The sequence below is a fragment of the Furipterus horrens genome, unplaced genomic scaffold (genome assembly GCF_987537825.1).
Source record: "Furipterus horrens unplaced genomic scaffold, mFurHor1.1.pri manual_scaffold_6, whole genome shotgun sequence".
NCBI lineage: Eukaryota > Metazoa > Chordata > Mammalia > Chiroptera > Furipteridae > Furipterus > Furipterus horrens.
This window is the reverse complement of record NW_028327176.1, coordinates 30,856,053-30,881,393: the sequence shown is the minus strand read 5'-3', so window position 1 is coordinate 30,881,393 and position 25,341 is coordinate 30,856,053. Positions and strand designations below refer to the sequence as shown.

At 49.9% G+C, this 25,341-nt stretch overlaps 1 protein-coding gene across 1 annotated transcript in view; it reads left to right on the top strand.

The window, feature by feature from the left end:
- The window catches only part of KCNK12 (potassium two pore domain channel subfamily K member 12), a 35,969-nt gene extending 30,427 nt beyond the window's left edge, over nt 1-5,542 (top strand). Inside the window, exon 2 of the mRNA XM_090280246.1 lies at nt 4,570-5,542. Coding sequence (XP_090136372.1) covers nt 4,570-5,471 — 902 coding nt within the window. The 3' untranslated portion in view covers nt 5,472-5,542. The remainder of the gene's footprint in view (nt 1-4,569) is intronic.
- Nucleotides 5,543-25,341: the final 19,799 nt, after the last annotated feature.

Genomic DNA, 25,341 nt, shown 5'->3' with positions numbered 1-25,341 from the left:
ACATGGATAGCGCCAAGGTTCCGAGGCTGGATCTCCTGTCCCAGGGAAGGCTCTCTGGCTCTGTGTTCTCTCAAGTCCAGTCCTCCTCCATGGAGCATGGCCAGAAGCCTCCCTTTTCCTCCCCAGCAGTCAGTGTCTGGGCTCCAGTCTCAGAGCGGCCTGACGGCAGCCCCACCCTTCACCCACCACCCACGCCACAGCTCCCTCTGTTCCCTGTTTGGAGATGGAGGGGCATTGGTAGGGCAGGATACGGACCTGGCCATGGCTGGGAGCTTCAGGCTGCCTGGTTATTACAGTGGGGCTGTTCATCCCTCCTCTGGCCCATCAGGAAGGAGCAGAGGAGATGGGGATATTGGGGAAGGCTTCTCAGAGGAGAGCACCTTATAGACAAGTAGACCCTTGGTAGGATTGCCAGATTTAGCAAATAAAAATACCCAGACTCCCAGTTAAATTTGAATTTCAGATAAACAATGAATCTCCTAGGACATACTTACACTACCAAATAATTTATTATTTGAAATTATAGTAGGATTTAACTAAGTATCCTGTATTTAATCTGGCCACCCTAATACTTCCTTCCCTTTCATCTGCTCACTGACTGCACATGTCAGTTTTCCTACTCTTTCTGATATGTAACTCTCAGCCTTTAGACGTCTTAACATTTTTACTTTCAGTCATTCTGTCAGCAAATAATTATCAGTGTCTAATTCATACATTTCCTCATTCACTGTAAAGAGTAGAAAGATCCATGATAATAATAAACCTTTATTAGAACAGTGCGGGGCAGCTTCCAACCAGAAGGGTCATCAGGGATGCCCTATAAAATTCTTTGTTAAAGAAAGCGCTTTAGCTCATTTGCATCAGAATCATCAGGAGACAGTTGCCAAAGGCAGATTCCTGGGCCCCTCTTCTGACCTGGCAAAGAGCCTGGAAATAGTGAGAGCTCAATTTGCTAACCAAACCTCTGGGGCGGGACTTGCCGTGGGATGCGCATTTTAATGATACACCCCAATTGCTTGCAACAGCCCTGGTTTATACATGCTGTCCTGGGGTAACTATTGCTCTCAAACGTGTTCTGGATTGGACTATCAATTATATCTCTCCTCCTCAGAGTTGATGCTACAGAGCCAACAGAACAAGGTGCCTGAGGTGATGAGCCAAGACTTCCCACCTTCTGGAGCAGTAGGAAGGGCCTCAGGGTCAGTTCAGCCACTTACGAACTGTAACTTGGACAAGTACCTTCAACCCCCTGCCCATGTCCTGGCCTACATTGTTGGGGTTAATGATGCCTCCCTCACAGGGTGGCTAGAGGGGCTGGGTGTGTCCCGTGTCTGGCACAGAGGCTCCACCCAGAGCCCATGATACAGATCAGTGCTGCCCCCCCCCCCATCTTGATTCCAGCTCTTAGAGCTGAACTCCGGAGGCCCTGTCACCAGGGCCCCCATTTGCGAAGGTGGCACCAGACAGGCTGTGGGAAGGAGCTTAACAGCTTTTGTCGAAGTAGCATAATAAAGCCCCCAAGTGTCTGCTCTTTGCAAACTGGGATGGCAGATCGATTGTGGCATAAACAAAAAAGCAGGCTTGGTACAAACCCGGGGACGGACTGCATCTCTGCAGGGTATGATTGGAGAAGGAGGGGATTTTCGGCATGGCTGGCTTTGTCTTTTCCCTGTCTGAAGCTTTGAGGCCCCTCTCTGGAGACAGCCTGACTCCCTGCAGATTGTAAGAGCTTGAGGGACTGCTCCTCCACTCTGGGAAGCATCTGGCTAGGCCACAGCCCGGGCAGGGACCCCACTGCCCTCAGCAGGAAGCCTGACCCCAGGGCCTCAGCATCCCCCAGAGCTCTGAGCCTATTGGTGGGGAAGGAGGGTACACCGTGCCCACTCCACCTGTCTCCTGAGTTGGGAGGTGAGGCAGGTACAGGTGTCAGACCTCAGGAATCGGGGCAATGAGAGGGCCATTTGTACTGGGTGCCTTCTGCATTGTCAGAGAAGCTTGTGACCTGCCTGTCCACTTCTGGGCAGAGAGTGCCACAGCAAGCATTTGGCCTCATTTTGAGCCTGCAGTCATGACCATGAGGAGATCCCAGGACAAGTTCTGGCCCGGCCTCTCCATGCAGGCAGCAGGGCAGAGCTGTGCCTTGGCCCAGGGATGAGCTGCTGGCAGCAGAGGGGTGAGCGTCCTTACAAAAGCTCCAAAGAGGCAGCCCAGAGACTCTATGAGGGCAGAGACTGTGTCTATCTGGTTTTCCATCATATCCCTGTGCCTGATATGAGGCCTGTCAAACCACATCACTCTGCTGAGGGATGGATGGTGGATGTTGGTCTTCCAGCTGCGTATCTGGTGGCACTGTGATGTAGAAGCCCTAACATAAGGCCATACCTCTGTGGGGAAGGAGAATGGGGAGTAGAGAAACAGGTCTCATTCTGGTTCCATCATTCAGGGACATCCAGGAGCACACATGTGCATGAAGAAACCCAGACTCCAAAAAGCCTGGGGCAGAAGCCTGGAGTCCAGACGTGGAGGAGTTTGCAGGAATCTGGGGATGCTCTGGGAGATGGAAGAGATGACTTTTGACTCAGGGGGTGGCTCAGGCAGGGGCAGTCCTGTGGGAACCCCAAGGGGCAGATGAGAACCCTGCTTGTGAGCAACCAGCAAGACTGTTAGCCAGAAAAAGTGGTGCCCTCTGCATCTTGTTCCTCCTGCTGTCCCCAAGCCCTGGGTCAAGTCTGGTTTGAATAGCCCTGCCTGTCTTAATGTGCTGAGCGACAGGTAATATGTCCACCTTGGTGGGGACATTCAGGCAGAAGCAGTGACCCCAGCAACAGGCACTGGGAGGAGAGCCACAAGAGGAGAGAGGACTCTTGGGGACAGGAGTCATGACTGAGCCTCAGCCCTGGAGGACTGCAATTTGGTTTTCTAAGAGGAATGGAGGCTTTTGGGGTACTCTCAGAAGATAGTCCTGGTTACATTGCTAATTTGGTTTTTCACTTTCTTGTGGCCAAATTCTGATGTAGGGGTATAATCCATCTTTCTTAACGTGGGTATCATGATCATAAAATCTCCTAACTTGAGCCATTAGGCATAAGATCAAAACTGTGTTCAGGCAAGTGGGCACATCCTCCAAGGAATCTAGAGACTGAAAGCACACCATTTAAGGAAATAGTAAGCCCAGGGACAAAATTCTACTTCTCCCTTCCTAGGGCTGCCCCACCCCACTAGCAGTACACAGGTAGCCCTCTTGACATTGGGTATGAATTAAAGAGGGATGCCCCTGACCTTCTGATGCAGAGGTGTTGAAAGGGGCCATAGTGCTGCTCAGACAGAGGATTCATTTTCAGCTCACACACTAAGCAGCAGTGAATCTTCCTACCAAAGGATTAAATACCCTCATATAGCCAGAGTCAGGCAACCATGAGTTCCACAAAGAGACTAAAGCCAGCAGTAGGCTGAGAACTCAAGCTGGAGGGGCAGAGCTACCACTCACTCTGTGCTGCCCTGCATGGCACGGGCTGAGCACACCGGTGGGAAGCCAAACCTGCTGCAGAAATCAGTTGACAAAGAATCTCCTTTAAAGACTACCTGAAATAAGTGGGTGAGTTAAGACTTAATTATAAGAGTTCAAAGCAATAAGCAGCCACCCAGGCACAGAGCGAATCTGCCAGGATAAAAGTAGCATAGGACCACCGTTGACCAAAACATTTCCATTCACAAGTGTGAGCAGGGATGATGATGGTCCTTGGGTGAGAAGCTGACACTCAATGGCAAAACCATGTTTACTCTCTGAAGACTGTGGACTCATTCTCAAACAATCCTTCTGTCAGTTTCATAAACTTCTTTTCAGAGACTGTCAGATATAGATACCAGAACTAAATATACTCTACCCGGTCCCCAGAAATACCATGTAAAATGAAACCTTTATGGAATTCTATCCTGATAAGAACCAGGTGTGCCACTGGTTACATTAAAAAAACAATTCATCCCTGGCTGGTGTGGCTCAGTGGATTGAGCGCTGGCCTGAAAACTAAAGGGTCACTGGTTTGATTCCCAGTTAGGGCACATGCCTGGGTGCAGGCCAGGTCCCCAGTTGGGGATGCACAAGAGGCAACCACACATTGATGTTTCTCTCCCTCTCTTTTTCCTTCTTTTCCCTCTCTCTAAAAATAAATAAATAAAATCTCTAAAAAACAAAACAAAACGATTCAAGGGGTGGAAGAGCAGGTGACACTTGCTTTGTAGGCATCTCTGTAGTTTATACCTGTGCAGGGGTGTCTGTTTTGTGTCCTGATGGATCCTTCCTAGTAACCATTTTGCCCCCCCCCCTTTTGATTTATAGATCCCCACAGGAGGGGCCATGTCTCCTCCAACAGTTTATGGGCTGCCAAGATCAGGAACAATGTCTAATGCTACTAAAGGAGAGAAATGTCTAAATACTAACTCTTCTCTACTTGAGTGATGCCACTCAAGATAGAAGGCACGTCATGTCATCATCTGCATACTCATAGCGCCCACCCGGTAGGGATCTCCTGCCCAACCAGGACCTCGCTGACACTTGCCCTGTCTCTACAGGTTTCGGCATGACCACCCCCGCCACTGTGGGCGGGAAGGCCTTCCTCATTGCCTACGGGCTGTTCGGCTGCGCTGGGACCATCTTGTTTTTCAACCTCTTCCTGGAGCGCATCATCTCGCTGCTGGCCTTCATCATGCGCACCTGCCGGGAGCGCCAGCTGCGCCGCAGCGGCCTGTTGCCCGCCACCTTCCGCCGGGGCTCAGCGCTCTCGGAGGCCGACTGTCTGGCGGGCTGGAAGCCCTCAGTGTACCACGTGTTGCTAATTCTGGGTCTGTTCGCCGTGCTGCTGTCGTGCTGCGCCTCGGCCATGTACACCAGCGTGGAGGGCTGGGACTACGTGGACTCACTATACTTCTGCTTTGTCACCTTCAGCACCATCGGCTTCGGGGACCTAGTGAGCAGCCAGCACGCCGCCTACAGGAACCAGGGACTCTACCGCCTGGGCAACTTCCTCTTCATCCTGCTCGGCGTGTGCTGCATCTACTCGCTCTTCAATGTCATCTCCATCCTCATCAAGCAGGTGCTCAACTGGATGCTGCGCAAGATGAGCTGTCGCTGCTGTGCCCGTTGCTGCCCGACACCCGGCGCACCCCTGGCCCGGCGCAACGCCATCACCCCCGGTTCCCGGCTGCGCCGCCGCCTGGCTGCGCTTGGCGTCGACCCCGCGGCCGGCGACAGCGACGCCGAGGGCCGCCGCCTGTCAGGCGAGCTCATCTCCATGCGCGACCTCACCGCCTCCAACAAGGTGTCGCTGGCGCTGCTGCAGAAGCAGCTGTCGGAGACGGCCAACGGCTACCCGCGCAGCGTGTGCGTCAACACGCGCCAGAACGGCTTTTCGGGCGGCGTGGGTGCGCTGGGCATCATGAACAACCGCCTGGCCGAGACCAGCGCCTCCAGGTAGACTGCCCGCCCGTCTGCCTTTCTTGCTGCGCCAGGGACCCTTGCCAGGCTGGCGTGCCACCAGGCGTGGCTTGCTTTTCTTCTCTCAGACGCTGGCGCTTTCTTAATCTTTATCCAATAAAATTAAACCAAAAAAAATTTTTTTTAAAGAAATACTATTTGGCCAGGCCTGATGTTATCAGGGGCAGGTTTTGGGGGAACCTATTTTCCTTCTGGGTCCCCTCTTGGAGAGCTGTGGCCCCAAGGAGATTCTCCTCCAGGGAGAGAAAAAGTGGCACCCAGACCCTCACCCCGTGCACACCGCAGCAAGGAGGGTGCCAGCCCTAGGTTTTGCAGACTGGCATGAAACCCGGTCCCCATGCACATAAGCAGCCGGCAACCCCAAAACATATGGTGCAATTTTACATGGCTCTGAATTACCTCCGCAGCATTTAGAATCCTGGCCCAGCCCAGCAGCTTCCTTCTGGTCGTCAGAAGTGATATAGTCACAGTTTTGACAGGTGGGGGTGGGGAGAGCCATCTGTTACCTCCTGATGTATATATATAGCACAGCCGCTACACACCGAATGGTGTAGTATTACGCAATGAAATGAAACAGCACCAACTTGCGGTCTGGGGCGGGGCGTTTCCCGAGATTTGGAAATTGCAATGGTAAGGGGCTTAGCTGGCCTTTCTCAGCTCGTGGTTCACTTAGCGTAGCACACAGGGCGACTGCTTTGAATGAAGGAAACCCCGGGAGGCCTGCCTGCTGGGAGGGGAGCACTGGGCTGCAGGAGCTCTCCTCTGCTTCAGCTGCCGATCGCAGAAGCTCCAGGCACATCTCCGAATCCCCCAACCCTCAGTTCTTTCACCAGCATCATCCATTTTGCTTTGTTAGTGTTTTTTTTTTTTTTTTCTTAACTCCCATTGATCAGTTCAGCGTTTTCTGTTTTAGAGAGCGTGATGGTGCAGAGCACAGCCTCCAGCCCTCCCCCTCTCCTCTGAATCAGGGCTCTGCCAGCTGCACCACATTGGAGGCAGCAGGGCCTGCAGCACTGGGAACTCAAAGCAGTTATCCTATAAATGTCAGAGAATGTGGCTCCAGAGCCCATGTTCTGAGGACACATCCCATTCTAAACCTTATTTGGTCCCCACTGATAATCAAGCGAATTTGTTTTGTCTACACAGTGTGTATTAGAGGCAGAGGAAGGCAGGAGGGAGGGAGCTGGTGGAAGAGGTAGATGGCAGCGATTTTAGGATTCAAGTTTCGCTCTGAATGATCCTCAAGCTGACAGACAGGTTCTCCCAGACTCACCCTCTGCCACACTGACCTGGGGGAAGGTCAGATGTCCATTCTTTATTGAAAGGATAGGAATCTTGGAATAGAAAGGAACAACGCTCTTTCAGCCCATTTTTCTCATCTGAAAAGATGACGATCCCAAGGACAAATGCAAGAGTCTAGTCAGACACTGTATGACATAGTCTGACAGGAAGTCTTAGAAAATCACCAGACACCTCACACCACCGTCTGCCCAAAAGGCATCGAAAGCCGGGAAATTCCCTCCCAGGCAGTGAGGGAGGCATATGTGCCTGGAATACACACACACACACACACACACACACACACACACACTACTAGTAAGAGTCACATTTAAATGTCAACCTCCTCTTTAGAGTGGCCAGAAGATAGGTCAGTGTAACTAAATCCTGAAGGGTGGGCGTCCTGAGAGCCAGGCTTCCAGGATCCACTGTGACTGTCCAGCTAGCTCCTGAGTCACCACCCATGTCTGAGTGATGGCTGTGGTCCCACTGAAGGGACTGAACACTCAGGCAGACATTTTCTAGAGCAGAACCCTCTCACAAGACCTAGAAATAAAGTGTCAGATTTATCTCTTTAAAAGAACGAAAGATTAAAAAGCATCCAATTAGAGGTGTCACCTAGGCAACGAGAAATAACCTGGAAATCTGAGCCACCCAGAGGAGGAAGTAGAGGTCCCCATGATAGAGGCATCTAGACCATGAGGTCTCAATAACAGGCCAAAGAGCAGCCTTCCTAGAGGGCATGAGCCCCAGTGACAGCATAGGAGTCTTAGGACCCAGGCGCCAAGGCTCTTAGAGCTGGATAGGCCAAAGAAGTGACCAGCTGATCCCACTGACCAGCCCACAGGACTGCCCAGAATCCCCTCCCCACGGGAGGAAACAGGGCCTGCCTCCAGAGAAGAAAAAGCTCCAAACCTCCTTCGACAGTCTGCTTTGTCAGCAGTTCTTCCTAAAGTCTGTCCTAACATGCTCACGCCTCAGCCTTAGCTGTTATCACCCCTTCTCCGATGCTTTGCCTTTGGAAGGAGGTGATTGTGGGCAGCGTGGGCAAGCTTCTGAAGGAACCGAAGTTACAGTTTCAGGGGGCAGCAAGGGGACCGTTTCCCTCTCAGCAACCACGCAGAGAAACGTGGCAGGTGGTGTATTTTTGTCCGTGTTCTCCTGGTCCCTCCACTGTCATCGTCCATCACCTCCAACTAAAGAGCTCGTTGCCGCAGATGCCAGGGAATGCTTCCTGGGAAAACTGAGCCCCCAGTTTTGGGGGCATGGTGGTAATGGAGCCTAGACCAACACCTAAAGAGCTTGTTTGACACCCTGCTTGAGGGTGGGGACTGAGAACCAGAACTCGATAACAAGCAGGGGAGGGTCTTCCTGTCACTTCAGGAACAGTGACATTGGTAAGGGCCCCCTTCTGTGATGTGGACTCTTCAGAACCTCAGGCTAAGAAAGGGCTGTTTTCTTAGACGATGTGGCCTCTCCCACCACATGGGGGTCTCCAGTTTGCCCCACAGCTTGCTCACTGCAGGCCCCGACTCCCCCAGGCACCAGGAGTCGCTTCCTAACCTTAGGCCCACACACCCCCCTCACCCCCGCCAGTGCTCGGGCTGTGGGCCAAAGATGGCACAGCTTTTAAGAAGCCCTTGCCACCCAGCTGTGGCACGCAGAGGCCAGGGTCTTGGTGAACAGCCAGGCCTTCTCAGAGCTGAGCAGGTAGGGAAGCCACCCATGGGGCCCCTGCTTGCTAATAAGGCCAGGTGATGTCCTCTGACTATGTCCTCTGACTGAAGCCAGAGCCTCCTGGCCTGGTCAAGGAGGCAGAAGTCCCAGGCAGTCTTGAGCCCTCAGCTTGTGGAACATGCCTGACAGTTCTGAGCACCACATATCATGGCAACACACACACACACACACACTAGCCCTACAAAAAGCCATTAGTCCCATTCCCCAAGGAAAAATTCTAATCTGGGCCACTTTAAGAAGAAAGATGTTTCCATTTTTGACTTGCTGGAGATCTACTAGAGCCTGGAAAAGTCTTCTCTGCCTTGGGGAAATTCTATGTACACTTTGCATGAATTTGTGTTTTACACGGAAACCAGTGTCCAAACCCACGTCAAGCCCTGGCAGAGAGCTGCTAAATGTGCCCAGGCTCCCAGTCCGTCAGTCAGGCCTGCTAGCAGGGGCCCTCCTCCTGCGTGCTTTGGGGTGAGGGGTGACTGAGCTTTCAGGGCCAAAGGAGAAACTTCCCGAAACAGATGGCAGCCCACAGAGGCAGAGACCACAGGAGCTGTGGGCCAGGTGGTTTCCTATTACTGTAACTTTTTACATTCTTAAAAAACAAAAAGCACAATTCCATATGCACATTGTCTGGAAAGCACATCCAGACAGATCGCTTAGGGCACCTCTGAGTCCAGAAGAGCAGCCGGGGCTTCTTTGTTGCAGCGGTTATATAACATGCTCACTCCATTCTGCGGGGTGGGGAGGGATGGAGGGCTGCTCAAATCGTTCCTGACCCCGGGACAGCTCATCAGCGTGGACTCGGGGCCTGGACTCTTGCCCCCCGGAGCAGCTGCGGCACCTTCAGGTGCGTGCAGCCTCGCAGCCCCACCGCAGCCCTGCCGCAGCCCCGCCACGGCCTGGCGCCCAGCCAGTCTCATCGTGCATTGAGAAGCGAACAGATTTCTGCGCTAACCTGACCCAAGCCCCGGTTCCCCTTTATTCTAGCCTCCTCTCCTTCCTTGTCTCCCTAGGAAGCTCCCCCTGGCTTTGCAAATTATTTTCTATGCTACATGTTCTCTCAGGAGGGGTGGGTAGAGCATGCGGGGCAAGCCTGCAGGGTTTCTTAAACAATACATTTATTTTTCTGAGCAGCACTCCAAGAGAGGACTTGAGGGTGTCTGAATTAACCGTGAATAAAATGCAGCCTGCCACCCTTTGAGCTGTTTGCTTTGTCTGTCAGAACCACCTGCCTCCCCATCTCTCTGCTCACACCTCATCTAAGGGGGCCCAGGGGACTTCAGCTTGGAGGGTTGGGCTTGGGTGGCAGCTTCCAGTGGGATTGTTTTGCAAAACAACAGTGACATCCATGACACCCACATGAGCTAGAGACACCAAGGAAGCTCACAGGCAGCCTGGCCAGTAGCTGATAGCCAGGCCGGAGAGAAGGCAGAAGTGCCCAGGCAGCTGGAGCTGGTGTAGCCGAGGGATGGGTCCCAGCTGTGGCCCTGGTTCCCACCTCTGGCTGTGCACTGGTCTATCCAAAGGCAGCTTTAAAGATACTGATGCCCAGCCCCCCAGGCCCTCCCCTCCAGCCCTGAGATTCTGATTTCAATGGTCTAAGGAGGAGCACAGGAGGGCACTGGAATTTTTTGGAAACAGCCAAGGTGATTCTAATGGGCAACCAAGGTCTTGAACCTACACGTTGTGGTGTGGAAAGAGCATCCACTTAGAAGCTAGAAGGTCTGAATACCAGGCCTGCTTCTGGCAGTCACTCTGCTTGCTCAGATCCTTAGTTTCCCCTTCTCTAAAATGGGATAATGATATTGTCCCCCCACCTCTCAGGAGTTTTATGAAAAGCAAACAAGAGGCTGGAAACTCTGAAAAGTATAATGTGCTCCATAAATGCAAAGTGTCACCATTATAAGAGGCATTGCATGATAATAAGGGACTAGGCAACCCCTATCACTTTTGTAGGGGACCCTTTCTGCAGGGCCAGCTGGAGAAGAAGGCTCCATTCAGATGAGTACTTCTGCCCACAATGCCTTTGCAAACCTCTTCTTTTTGACACCACCTTCATCACCATCAAAATAGTGCAAACTCCGCTGAGGCTCTCTCTCTTCCCTGGCCTCTTTCCACATCATCCTTTTCCTTCATGTTGGTTGCCCTAGATGAGAAGTAATTGGCAGGTCACTCAAGTCCCGCCCCCACCCACTTCAATCTTCAAAATCACTGTCTAGCCTACCCCAACCCCAAAAGTTTCATTCAGCTGCAGCAGCATCCTCTCTGGTCTTTCTGGTCTTTCTGGTCTTAAATGTTGGTCAAAGCTGCTAAACTGATTTCATGACCTGCCTATGAATCACCCCCAGCAGTTGGAAAAACATTGGCCTACCATCTTTCTGGAAAGAAACCTTCCCATTTCCCTGCTTCCAGCTAAGATCCATTAGCTGGCTGTGTCAGCAGAGGGTCTGGGCTCAGCTCACCCATCAGCCCTTTTCTCCCTTTGGGTCTCCTGGCACAGCTGTGTAATCAGCTCAGGCAGGTGTTTCAGCTGCATGAAGTGGTATCCCCTATCAACCCTAGGAATTCGGTACTTTTCTCCCATTTTGTCCTGGGTCAGAGAGGTTAAGTAATTTGTCTCATTTGGGACCAGGCACCCTGTGTTAGAGGCTGGAGAGACAGGGTGAGAAAGACAGCCCAGCCCCCGCTGTCCCTGACTACCAGGCTCATGAGAGGCCGTCAGGGCACCGAGCATGGCAGGCAGGATGAGGGCTCCATGTCGGGGGGGCCGCCTGGGCTGCAGGGGGCGCCAGGGACAGGCAGCCAGGAAGTCAGGGAAGGCTCTCATAAGCAGACTGTCCCAGCTGAGTCCAAGAGGGAGCCCCAGTGAGCCTGCTGGGGGGTGGGGGGCAGGACGTGTACAGGTACAAGGAGCGGGATGTGAGACTGAGATGGTAACTGTGTGCTGATCCACAGGACTGGAGCCTGCAAAGTGCTTCCTTGCTTATAAGAATTGGAGTCTGGGCAGAGAAACCCACATTCCTGGCCCCTTCCTACTTCATTTTGAGGGAAATGTTCACAGGAGGGATGTTGGTGGAATCTCTAAGGAAAGGCTTAACCATAAGACAACAAATGCTTGCTAGTGAGAGGTTGCTTCTGGTGGCTTCTGAGGCTGTGAGCAGACACATCTTCCCCTCACTAAGGCTCCTTCCCACATCAGCAAAATGAGGGGCTGGACTTTAGACACTCATTCAGGCTCCGGAGGGAGGGAGGGAGGGAGGGAGGGAGAAGAAATGTGAGAATTCCATGGGATTCCTATGAAGAACCACCCTCAGAAAAGATCTGCCAAGTGCCTGAGCCAACATGGTCAACTTCTCTCTGTGGCCACTTCTTTCTCTAAAAACTGAGCTGAGCAGGACCACATCTGGATGCAGGATGGAAGGACAGGTGTCCCACTGAGGACTGGCCAGCTCCCTACTGAAAGCTGCAGCTTCAACACACATACCCAACCCTTGACTCCAGGTCCCCACTGTCACCGGCCTCTGCTTCCTCTGGAACAAATAAGTCCATTCTGTATAGTAACCAGTGGCCATATATAACTATTTACTTTTAAATGAATTTAAATTAAATTTCAAAAGTTAGCTCTTCAGTTGCACTAACCACACTTCAAGTGCTCAGACAATTAATACCAGAGTTTATAAACCTTTTTAACCCACCCTCCATCCTCTCTGCTTCTCTACCTCAAATTGCTCCAGGTCAGGTTCATAACTCCATCTTCCCACGCCAGGTCCCAGTATCCCTCTGCCACGTGGAGCGTCTGCCTGCAGGAAGGCAGGAGGCCACCATGCAAAGGGAAGCGGAGGCAGGCTACTTACTTTGTGTTCTTTCTCCAAATCTGGGAGCCTCCTTAGCTTTCTTCCCACCAGTGTGAGCCAGTTATTTCCACCTTTGCCTATGTGATGAGTTAGATAAACTCTCAACTGAAAAAATCTGGGCCAATGCTGTTTCTTTACCTAAAATAAACTCCTTCTTTGCTCCGTGAGGGCTGAAATGCCTTTTACAGCAACAGCAACTTTTTGGCCAAAGTTCAGTCTTGAAATGCAAACATCTCTGGGACAGAGTACAGTTCCATACTCACACTAAAGTGTAAATGACTGACAGATCCTGATGGAGCCAAGAGAAAAGCCTTGGCTCTGCAAAGGGAGCTGGGAACAATAATAATCAGGTAGAGGCCACAGGAAAGACCATTTGAGGGCATCATGGATCAACCTCGCTGACTTCTATCTTCAGAGAACTGAAGCTGAATGTAAGCTCTAACACGCCTTTGCTTAAAAAACAAATTTCTAGCGATCCTCTGATACGTTTCTAACAAATGCTTAATATTTGTTGACTTAATATTTATGTGACAGGGTCTCTGCCCTCCCCATCAGCTTTAAATACTATTAACCAAACACTGCAACACTTGCAGGAGTCTCTCCATCTGTCTGCTTCTTTTGTAGCCCAGCTTCCCTCAGTTCTCTTCAGAGCATCAAGAACAAGAGGGCAGGAGACTGATTTGTACTGACTGGCTAGAGAACCAGAGAGTGTCTCTGTTCCAGAACCTTGGACTACAGTAGTCCCTCTATATCACAGTTCACTTATCGTGGCCTCACTGTATCGCGGGATTTTAAAAAATATTATATTTAATTATTTATCACGGATTTTTCACTATATCGCAGGATTTTGCGGTATTGTATACGTATGTTGTTAAAGTTATGTAGGTTTAAGAATGAAGAATATATATAAGAACATAGATAGTGTTTATAAAAGTGTGGAAAAGGTTAATAAGGGACTGGGAATGGTTTGTAAGTGTGTGGGGAGGGTTTATAAAGCCTTAAAATATATATGAATACTAAAATAAATGTAAGGTTCCTACTTCACAGGTTTTCACCTATCGCATGGGGGGTGGGGGTGGAGGTGTCTAGAACGTAATACCCATGATAAGTGAGGGAATACTATATCTGTCCCTCCCAGCCCACCTATCCTCACTCCACTCTCCCTAATGAACGAGTTCCATTTCCACTGGTTAAAAAATCAAGATAATAGAAAAGGGAAAAAATATTCTGATCACTTTATTCATCCTAAACAAGTTAATGAGAATCATGCAAAGGCACCGGCAGAATCAAGTTTTGGGGCCCAGGGACGTCTTAGGTGCAGCCTTCTCTGGATGTTACAATCCCCCTCAACCTCTTTCCCTTAAGCATCAACACCTCCCTGCCTCCCACAGCCTCACATGAGCCCCCACTCCCGCCCAGGTTCTTTGACTTGTGACTGTGAGGTGTGCACACAGAATCCAGGCTGGGTTCACACCTGGCTGCTCTACCACTGCTTCACTCCTGCTGCAGAAACTCCAGAGACTTGCTGCCATGTCCCAGTGGCCCTTAGAGGCAGTGGTAAAATAAGCCACCTGGCCACAGAAGAAGGGGCAAGCCAACCTCACTGGCCTTTCAGGGCCTGCTTGGGCTCACTCACCAGGGGAGCTGCTTAGAGCCACACAGGAAAGCAGCCTGGGGACATGGCCAGATTCCAGTCTGGGTCAGCCACTCTCTCCTGGAAGTCTGTTACCAAAAAGGCAACCCGGCCCTTAACGGGTCTACCTCAGACCTGCAAGTAGTGTGTGGGTTCTTGACTTCATACAGAACGATTTCAAAAGACGAGTCCAGCTGACTATGATGATGTGTTTATTAAAGCTGGGACAGTAAAACAAGGATGGGCTTAGCATGGAAAAAGCAACAGGAGAGCCTAGGCTGGGCTGCCTTGGCTCTGGAGATGTTATAGGAAAGAAATGAGCCCAGGCAGGGCTGCTTTAGCTCACTAAGGAGTCAGGGAAAAGGGGGCCATGGCACAGGCTCAGCGGGTTTGCCCCAGATGAACTGCTGCTGCCCATAGCTGCCCTGGTTACAAGCCTCACAGGATTTCCTAGAGTTTAGGAGATGCATGTGTTGGTGAAGGGGGGAGGGGAAAGGCATGGGTGTGCTCCCAGGATGGGGAGGGAGAGTATGCACTGGATCCTCTGTTAGAATATAGAAGTAGCCAGAATGCACACCTGGTCAGACAACAGGATATGGTAATCAACCTGGTCAGACCAACAACAAGATGCAAATGATCTACTAAATATGCTAATATGTCAAACTCACCCTGGTTGAAATGTGTGGTTGGCAAGTTTAGAAAGCGCTCCTGCAGAAGTCCAGGTGGGATTCCTACAGGCTCACGAGGAAGACCTGGAGTCTCCATTCCCCATTCCCTTGCTCCTACAGGCCTCGAGTCTGTCTGGGAGTTGCCTCTCGCATCCACCTCCTTCCCCTTTGTTCCCTCAATAAACCTGTTGCCTGCTCCCACAGTGGCCTCCGGGTGGTCTCTCAGAGCGAGGCTGCTCTGACATCCTCCCTCCTAAAAGCTTTTAAGGGTAGAGAGCTTAGGCAAGGTCCCAGGGGTGGGTCTCAATAGTGTATTCATCAGTGTTACAGGCGTGTCCTCTCAGGGTCTGGTCACCTCTGATTTGTTGGTGGGCTCCAGGGCAGGGTTCATCATTCTGTGCAGCTGGTCCTGAGGTCAGCTGTGGGGCCCCTTGTCTGGTTTTGCTGTTTTTCTGGGTCTGGAGCCGAAACACAAATGAGGCCTGCCTACATCTCATATCCTAGATGTTATCTCCAGGAAGGAAAGGCCAAGGGATGAAAGGATACCCTTGGGGCAAGGTCCTTGTTTGCCCAATTTTGCACCCCTAGCAAGGATCAGGGGCCTTCCACCCTGGTGACCCTCGCTACCTGGCTATAAATTGCTTGGCCATTTGTCTCCGTTTCCCTGTTCCACTTGCTGAGGAATTTCCCTAGCTTCTTACTAACCTGCCTCATCTTCCTATCAGAGACTTCCACCCCTAGAGGTTTTTAGGGGTGATGAGGGAGGATGGTCAGTGGATCTTCAGTAATTGCTTCCTGCTGACAGGGGTTGTGGTCACTGCCTACATAGGGTATTGTAGAAGGGAGACAAGGGAATGGGATCTGAGACTGGAACAGAGAGGCTGTTAGGTGACCCTTCCAAAGCTGGTATGGGCCACAACCCATGAAGCAGAAACATCTTGACATGGAATTGTTGTATCCTAGAGGTGACAAATTTGACAAGAAGGTTAGAAAGACATGGTCCAGACTTCTGGCCAAGATGGAGGCATAAATAGACATGCTGCATTTCCCTCCACAACTAAGAAGGAATACAACTACCTCAAAACTAGAAACAACCAGAAGTTCCAGAAAATCAAACTGCATGGAAGTCCAACAAACAAAGATATAAAGAAGAAATACTCATCCAGACAGGTAGGAGGGGCAGAGCTGGGGCAGAGAGAACACGGTGTGGTGGCGGCAGCAGTGGCAGCAGCAGCAGGCCAATGGAAAAGCACAGTCACATGTTTTAAGAAGTCAGGAGGGACGCCTGGGGAGCGTTCCCAACTCCTCACCAGATCTCGCAGCTCACGGTCCCAGCACCAAGGAAGATCAAGCCTCACTGCTTCTGACTGTGCAGACCAGTTGGGGTTGGAGTGGAGGCAGAGACTGCCAGTCTCTCAGCAGAGTCTGCTTGTTTAAAGGGCCCCCATGGTCCTAGAAGATCCGCAGACCCACCCACTCCGGGAACGACAGCTGGGGCAGCAACTAGAGGGCTGCCAGTCTGGTGCGGAAGTGGCAGCAAAGGTGCCTGGAAAAGAGGCAAGTGCTGGGCAAGCGGCATTGTTCCCTCTTGGACCCCTCCCCCACATTCAGCACCACAACGTGGCGAAACAGATCACCCTGTACTGATGAATCCCTAAGGCTCCGCCCCTTACAATGTAACAGGAGCGACAGCTCTACCTGAGATACAGAGGCAAACAAACACAGGAACCTGTCAGAATGAGGAGACAGAGAAGTACGGCCCAAGAGGGGAAACAAATCAAAGTCCCAGTGGGAGAACTAAGCGACCAGGAGATAGCCAACCTAACAGATGAGGAGATAGACAACCTAAGAGATGCAGAATTCAAAGCACTGGTGATAAAGATGCTCACAGGCTCGACAGATATGCTTGGGTACGGAAAACACATAAGAAAACAAGTGAAGGCTATGCTAAGTGAAATGAAGGAAAATCCACACAAAACCAATGGTGAAGGGAAGGAAACCGGGGTTCAAATCAATGATGTGGGACATAAGGAACAAAAAAAAACTGTCAACCAGTGCAGAATGAGGAAGCAAGAATTGAAAGAAATGAGGAAAACTTCCCAAATTTTGCGAAGGAGATGAACATACAGGTCTGCGAAGCACGGAGGGTCCCAGGCAAGTTGGACCCAGAGGGGACCACACCAGGATGCATCATGATTGAGATGCCAAAGGTGAAAGATAAAGACAGAGTCCTGGGGGCAGCAAGAGAGAAGCAGAGAGTTGCCTACAGGGGGATGCCTATAGGACAATCAGCTGATTTCTCAGAGGACATTTTGCAGGCAGGAAGGGACTGGCAAGCAGTATTCAATGTGATGAAAGGCAACCTGCAACCAGAATTACTCTATCCAGCAAGGCCATCATTTGGAATGGAAGGGCAGATGAAGTGCTTCCCAGACAAGGTAAAGCTAAAGGAGTTCATAATCACCATGCTATTATTATATAAAATGTCAAAGGGACTTACTTAAGAAAAACATTAAATCTATGAACATTAAAATGACAACAAACTCACAACTACCAACAACTGAATCTAAAAAATAAAAACAAAATCCAACTAAGCAAACCAGAATAGGAACAGAATCATAGATATGGGGATCATTTGCAGGGTTATCAGCTGGGAGGGGGGAGGGAGAGAAATGGGGATATGGTGCAGGGATTAAGAATCATAATCGACTGGTACAAAATAGATGGGGAAGTTAAGAATAATATAGGAAAGGGTGAAGCCAAAGAACTTATATGCATGACCCATGGACATGAACTCAGGGGGGTGGGACTGCTGGAGGGAAGGAGTGTACTGGGCAGAGGGGAGCAAAGGGAAAAAAATTGAAATTACTGTAACAACATAATCAGTAAAATATACTTAAGAAAAGAAAAAAGAAAGACATGGTCCAAAAATGAGGAGGAGCACTATAGCTGCTAAGGGCCCAAGGGGGAGTAAAAACCAGGTACTGGAGGGGAGAGCAGACTAGGGAAACTTGACACAGGCAGCAAAAGCTAGCCATTCCTAAAAATCCTCAAAGCTGTTGTTACTTTGTGGACTCTGAGAGCCAATATGGCCTGTTTTCTTTCGGGTGACAGGGTCCAATCTATTGGAGTAAGCAGGTACCTAGAAACAGAATCATAGGTTTGGGGATCATTTGGAGGGTTATCAGCTGGGAGGGGGGAGGGAGAGAAATGGGGATATGGTGCAGGGATTAAGAAGCATAATCAGTTGGTACAAAAAGATAGTGGAGGGGTTTGGAACTATAGGCTATACCGGAATTACAGCCTCATTTTCTGCCCTGAGGTCTTGTGCAAAATGACATTCTCTGTTTGGCTTTTGTGCTGGGAGAATATGGTATTGCTTGGGGAGTGGCAGGGCCTGAGAAGCCCACACATTAAATATCTTTCAATGAGAGGCTCAATCCCTTTTACGGCCTCGGGTTTTAGGGGGTACTGTCTCTTTTTAGGGTAGGATACCCCTGGTTTCAAAGATACCTTGACAGGGCGTACGTTTGTTTCCTGCCTGGTATTCTAGTTTCTCATATCTCAAGGTTGACTTGCATGAGGTCAGATCCTGGAATATTATTACTTTCGGGTTCAGGGTGAGAAATTAGATTGACCATCAGGGATCACAATGAGGGTTCATTATCTTTTATGGCTAAGGCTCCCAGGGTAATGGTAGCTCCTACACTAGACAAGATGTCCCTCCCTAATAAAGGAATGGGGCACCCTGGAACCACAAAAAAGGCCTGACTAAAAGTGAGATTTCTGAGGCTGCAGCCAGAAGGCAGGATTGAATGAAATGGTGACGTTGAGGATGCCTATTTACCCCAGTGGCCGGAAGCTCAGCGGCAGGTTTTGAAGTTCTCACTTGACTGCATCCACCCTGTAGAAGATGGAATTACAGATGCTGCCAATTTTCAGCAGTTTCTTCAGGAGAGAATCAAAGTGAATGGAAAAGCTGGGAATCTGGTGGAGGGGTTGTAACCATTGAAAGAAGCAAGAGTAAAGTCATTGGAATTTCTGAGGTGCTTTGTTCCAAGAGGTATTTAAAATATCTTACCAAAAAATATTTTAAGAAGAATAATCTACGTGACCGATGCCCTGGCTGGTTTAGCTCAGTGGATTGAGCGTCGGCCTGCGAGCTAAGTGTCGCTGGTTCGATCTTCCAGTCAGGGCACATCAGAGAAGGAAAACTCTGACTCCAAAAAACCTCCGCTGCCTTGCGGCATACCTCTTCAGGGGAAAGGCTAAGGGAGTAAACCCCGACAGAAAATCCGGAGCCGGAGTCCCTAAGGCGGTTTGACGTTGTAGTCAACACCGGCAACTCCTGCGGCGCACCTGAAGCCAAGCTGTATTGACTCCGTCTTTCCCTTGGACCCTTCAGCTGCGAAGAGAGGGGGGGTCTGCTGCTTGGGCAACAGCAGACCCTCCATATCACCCTGCCCAGGCTCTGTAGCTTCAGCGTCATCGCAAGATGTCGATTCAACATGGGAGGAGACAGATACCGTGTCACTCCCGAGTCGGACTGCACAACCATTCTCGGCGGTACAGATAGACTCTTAAGAAGCTACACCATCGTCTCTCGAGACGGACGGCTGCCGACGACGAATCTACGTGACCGACTGCATGTAGGTGCTAACAGCAAAGAGAGTTACAAATGTAGGAAAATAAAAAAACAATCTCCTTCTAAAAGGACTTTGGTTTATCTCAAGACCTTTTTAAATAAATAAGGGAGGTTTGGGGGTATGCAAAGGGGTTTGGTGGGTTTGATGTTCTGGAGCCGCACCTGTGGCCCAGTAAATACTTCATTTGTAAAACAAGGATAGTTGTTTTTAATACATAAATGGTTGTTCGTAAAGAACTAACAAATCCATTCACTTATTTCTGAAACAATTTTTTTTTCATCTGGGTCTATATTTCTAAATACATTTTACCCTTCTGGTAAAAGATGTTGGATGTTATTGGTTTCAGGAAAGTCTCACCCTCTAAGGTGAATAGAAGCAGATTTGATTGGTAAAAATATATGTTGTCCCATATTTCCCAGACGGAAGGGAACGGGTTCTGATTTTAAAACAGACATTGAATAATTATCTCTACCATTTGTACAGAAACTTACTCTGAGGGAGAGTAACAGTTGCTAGAGGAAAAGGGCAGACTAGGTGAGTAAAATGAAGGAGGGATTAAGAAGCACAGATTGGGCCCTGGCTGGTGTGGCTCAGTGGACTGAGTGCCGGCCTGCCAACCAAAGGGTTGCCCATTCGATTTCCAGTCAGGGCACATGCCTGGGAGTGCGAGAGGCAACCAATCAATGTATCTTTTGCACAATGATGTTTCTCTCCCTCCCTTCCCCTCTCTCTAAAAGTAAATAAATAAAAATTTTAAAAAAGAAGTACAAATTGGTAGTCACAAAACAGACACAAGGATATAAAATGCAGCATAAGGAATATAGTTAATAATACTGTGATGATATGTATAGTGCTAAGTGGGTACTCAAAATATTGTGGGGATCGGTTTATAAAGCATATGACTGTCCAACCACTGTGCTGTATGCCTGAAATTAATACGAAATAATATTGAATGTAAACTGTAATTTTACAAACTATTAATAAGGAGAAGGGGAAATGCCCCTGGCGCAACCCAATGCTGACCCCTGCCTCCCCTCTCTTTCCAAATCCCACTTCAGCCTCCTACAGTTCCTCCTAGTGATCTGGCTTTCCTTATAAAGGCAGACTCCTCCACAGAAGCCTCCTAGTACACCCCATCCAGCAATTCTGTTGCCCAGCTCTCAGGAAGCAGCAGGTACGTTAATTAGAATAGTCAGGACCATAGTCTCTAAAAGGTAAACCAGATTCTGTTGCAAAGCCATCAGAGTCCTGGAGAAAGAGATGCATACAGTCACTGCTGATGGGAGCCTCAGCCCACACGTCACCTAGACAGGGCTTCTGAGAGGGACAGGCCCACTGCCAGGGTGGGGATACGCTTTGGAGCCAAGATGCTCCAGCAGGAGCAGTCCCACGGGGCAGTCACACCAGGACTCAGTCTCCACAACCAAATCCACCATCTGGGCTCCCAAACCTTTCTGCCTCTTGGCTCCCAGAGTGTCTCCTCTGATAGCAACATCAGCTTGAGGTTGGGACTGGCAAACATCCTTCCTGGGCAACCCCCAGCGGCCATCATGAGGCCTCATCTCTCTCTTCCTCTGAGGCCTGACCATTCAAGTACCGCCTGCTCTCGGCTTTTCTGCTCTGGAATAGCATTTGGAACAGTGGAGGCTGCTGCCTGTGGGGAAGGCAAGGCTGGGGGCCAGCTAGCCTTGGCTGGGCCCACCTGTCCCAGCACACAGCATTCGTAAACAGGTCTGCTGAGAACGTGGCCGCACCTGCCCTCAGATTCCTCTTGATCCAAGGAGGGGAACAGTCTTCTGAGGTTGACATTTGAGTTACCAGGTCACGTGGAGGCCAGCTCTTCCCTCAGCCCCTGTTGCAGACCCTCAGTCATGCCCGAGCCTGCTCCACTTTAAGCCACTTTCATTCAACATCCACATGCTTTCTGAGGAAACATCATACAAATCAACTTTTGGTGTCTACTTGGTGCTGGGTTGACCTTTAGACCAGGGGTCCCGACCCCTCTAGGAACTGGGTCGCACAGCAGGAGGTGAGCCGCCGTGAGCTGGTGAAGCTTCGATGGCATCACCTGCCTGAGCTCCACCTCCTGTCCTCCCACCCCACCCCCCACCCCGAGTCTGCAGAAAAATTGTCTTCTAAGAAACCAGAACCGGGTGTCAAAAAGGTTGGGGACTGCTGTTTTAGAGTGTGGTTAGCTTTTCCATTCAGACTGACCTAGAGGAGGGTCCCATTAAGCAAATTCCTTAAGCTCTTCTGAGCATCAGTTTCAATATCTTGAAATGGGAAAACAAGCCGACCTTGCTGCATCAGTGTGAGAGTTAACCAAAATGATAGTTATAAAGGGCAGACACAGTGTCTAGTGCAGACCTTCAAGGGAAATTTGTTCCCATTCTTCCCTCCCCTTATTGACCCACAAATTCTGCTTCTCCTGTGTCAATATTACTATCGGGGGCCATCCACCCATCCATCTCTGCATTTACATGGCATCCTCTATTGAGCACCTGCAATGCAAAAGCAGCTGCAAGTTGTCCACAGACATGGATAATAGAAACATATGCTCTAAAAGCAAAGATTAAATGTTAAGACCAAGATATCAATAACTTGGCAGAAAGTGAAAAGTATCATAAGAGACGTACAGAAAACACATTGAGAGATTGAACACTCCCAGGCCTCTCTCAAGCTCCAGCAGAAGAAAATTGCCAGGATTACACTTTATTTGATAAAACATTTCTTTCTCTAATGGAGACCACCAGGACATTTCTTCCCCTTTTACACAAGGACGAGGCCGTAGACTCTAATTATCCTGCCCAGGCAATGGCTTTGCCTTGCCTTTCTTTTTACTGCGTTCAGCAATTAGTTGCTTCACTGGGAACCCCGTTCAGAGCCCAGATTCCTTCCAAGATTTAAATTGGACGGTCCGGGAGGGATTGCGAAGCCAACAAAATGAGCTAAATGAGGAGATGATGGACACATCAAAGACAGCTGCCTCAGAGCCCACATTCCCAACACAACAGTGTGCCCGTGAGTCTGTAAAGCCTCCGCAGCCAACCTCTTGCCCCTTAAAGACCTCTCCCCACCACCTGAGTCTGGCCCATACTTAAAAAGGATCTCTCTACCTCCCTACAAAAGTGCCTGATAAACAGCATGCAGTTGTGTTTCTCAGCAAATCAAAGGGAAATTTGGTCACCACAGAGAAGCTAGGACCCATCGACATGATGAATGAGACACTGGGTGGTCTCTGGAAGCCGCTATTCACCTCTGCAGTAGGAAACTGCCTGCATGATTCCTGCAAAGATGTTGCCAAGAAAATGCTGCTTCTGCTGCCGGTCAGTTGTTGGGTGGCGTTGATTTAGAGACAAAAGAGCCAACTCTGCCCCTTCCCAGCTGCGTGTTCGGCAGGCGCTTCTGCTCTGATTCTCCAGTTACTAATCCGCAGGTGAGTGGGGCAGTCACCCACCTTGCTCACGTTAGCCAGCTTATTCTATTGTGACTGTGCTCTCTGGGAGCACAGGAGGCACGAGTCACGGTGGGAAGCCAGTCCTTCTGTTCGGTAGCATGGACAGTAAACCAAGGCAGGGAGGGGGAGGGAGACATGTCTCACCCATTAACTTAGCAGCCCTGAGCCCGGTCCCATAAGATTGACAGGTGTTCTGAAAATCACAAGAAAAACCATGATAACACAGGAGGAGGAGCAGAGGCAGATTTAACAGCGGGCGCACCGGGCACGTGCCCTGGGCCCCGACTTCTGAAGAGCCCTGCAAAACCATGTATTTTTATTTTCCCTCTCTTTTTCTTAAGGGGCCCAATATTTTCTTCTGCGCCCAGGGCCTCAATTGACCTTAATCCGCCTCTTAGGAGGGGAGCCCTTGAAATTCTGTATGTATCGTTTCCACTACCTGGGAAAGAAAGCCTTTGAAACTATGTGTTAATCCCAAGGCCTGGAGAGGGGAGTAGGAAGGGGACCCTAGGAGCTGGCTACAGGCATAAAACCCTAAAATCCCAATAGTTGGGGCACTCGGACTAGCTGGGTGCCCACTTGTAGCTTTGTGCTCAAGTGTATTTCATAAATAAACTTATTATCTCATTTCCACTATATGTGTTGTCTCTTGCCTGAATTCCTCTCGTGCGACTCGAGACAGGAACCAAGTAGGGGGGCCCCCTAACTTGGGTCTACCTGGTAACACTTCCATCTTTCATTAGCTCAGTGATCTCAGGCAAGTGACTCCCTATTTGAGCCTCCACTTCTGCATCTGTATAATTACCGGGGTCTAGGATAGGAAGTACAGGGTCTCCTTGTGTCCTCAGGCCACAGCCCATGTCCTTCACGAACACCACAGGCCTGTTTCACTACACCACCACACGAATTCATGCCTCACCTCAGCGTGCCTTTGCAAGACTTGAGTCATTTTCCCAATGCTGGCTTTTGTGAGTTCGGGGATTTTAACTCTTCCTTCCTAAGGCCATTGCTAACTCATACAGGGCCTCTATGGGAATTAGAACCAGGCACGCCACTTAGCAGACAAAGCTGGTGCCAGAGCATACGGTGGAGGGAAGGCATGACCCACTCAACCACTAGCTGGCCCCCCTCATGCAAGCGGCAGAATCATCACGTCCCTGCTCCTGCACCTTCTACTTCCCCCCTCCTCTTTCTCCCCCTCATCACCACTACCACTTGCTGAGGGCTTGCTAGAACAAGACACTGCTCAGCTTCTCCCATGCTGTATTTGTTCTGATCCCCTCAAGTCTCCTATAAAGAAGTGTGTGGACATAAGCAGTTCTCCCCAGCCCAGCACCCTCTCTTCACTTCTCTGGATCACAGTACTCTCCATTTCCTCTGGGGAACCTCTCGGCCCCCATTCCGCATGGTTCTGGCAGGGCTGCCCTGGTAGCCTTTGCCTCATTCAGGTCGTGGTGAATGCAATCCTTCCTTGGACTTGAAACCTGGACCCTGAAGAGAAAGGATTTCTTCCCTCTGGATTGAGAGTTGGAAGGATTTGACCCTGTTTCCACCTTTTGGTAGCCATGACCCCCTCCCATGAAGGAACCCAAGGACAAGGCAGACACTCACAGAGGCCAGGATGAGAGAGGAAAGGCAAGGCTACGCTGCCACCGCTCCAGATTTGGGACCCAGGTGTGCTTGAGATCAGCAGCCCCTCCCCCCAACAGCTCTTTCTTAGAAGTTAATATTGATATCTCCAGACCCCAGACTCTGCAACCCCTTACCCAGCCTGCAGCTGCCTGTGAGATGACAGGATGTATCAGGCTGAAACTATATCCTCTTTTGATAAGACTGTTGTACCCGCAGCTGTCAGAAGGCCAGACCGCTGACAAGGCTCACAAAAAAATTCCCCTTTGTGCTCTCCCCCTAGAAAAGCAACCCTCTTCTCCCCTAGAAAGGCAGAGTCCTGACCACCCGTGGCAGGTCTCCCCACTTGCTGATTTCCCCAATAAAACTCTGCTTCTCAGCTCACTGTGTCTTAATGGTCATCTGAGCGACTCCATTGTTACAAATATGGGTTGACTTTCTCTCACCTGAAAGCAAAAAAGTTCTCATGCTGAGTAGATAGTCAAGTAAATAGATAGATTCCATTATTATCCTCATTTTACAGATGTGGAAAATCAGATTAAGCGACCAAGGTCCAGAGGCAGAGCAGAGATGTTGCATAACTGTACTTCATTCTACTTGACTGTCTGGTGTGGTCATGTGCTGATGCTGTACAAACAGAACAGTGTAGAAGTGGTTACTTTTCTCTTAGGATTAACAATCTAGAAAATGACATAGCCCCACTTTGACCAAATCCATGTATGTAACACCTTAGTTATGGTTTGCAAAACAACTCACATCCAAGTTGCCTCACATCAGCGGATATCCTTGGCACTTTTGGAATCTTAATAATTCACAGAAGCATGAGTCTGAGATGTCTCTTTCGAGGTGGTCATGGGATTTCGTTTTGGCTCACTTGGTACATGACTCATCCAGGGACCCTTTGGTAATAAGCAACAGAAATCAAAGGGGAATCAGTTGGCTTGATGACTAAGA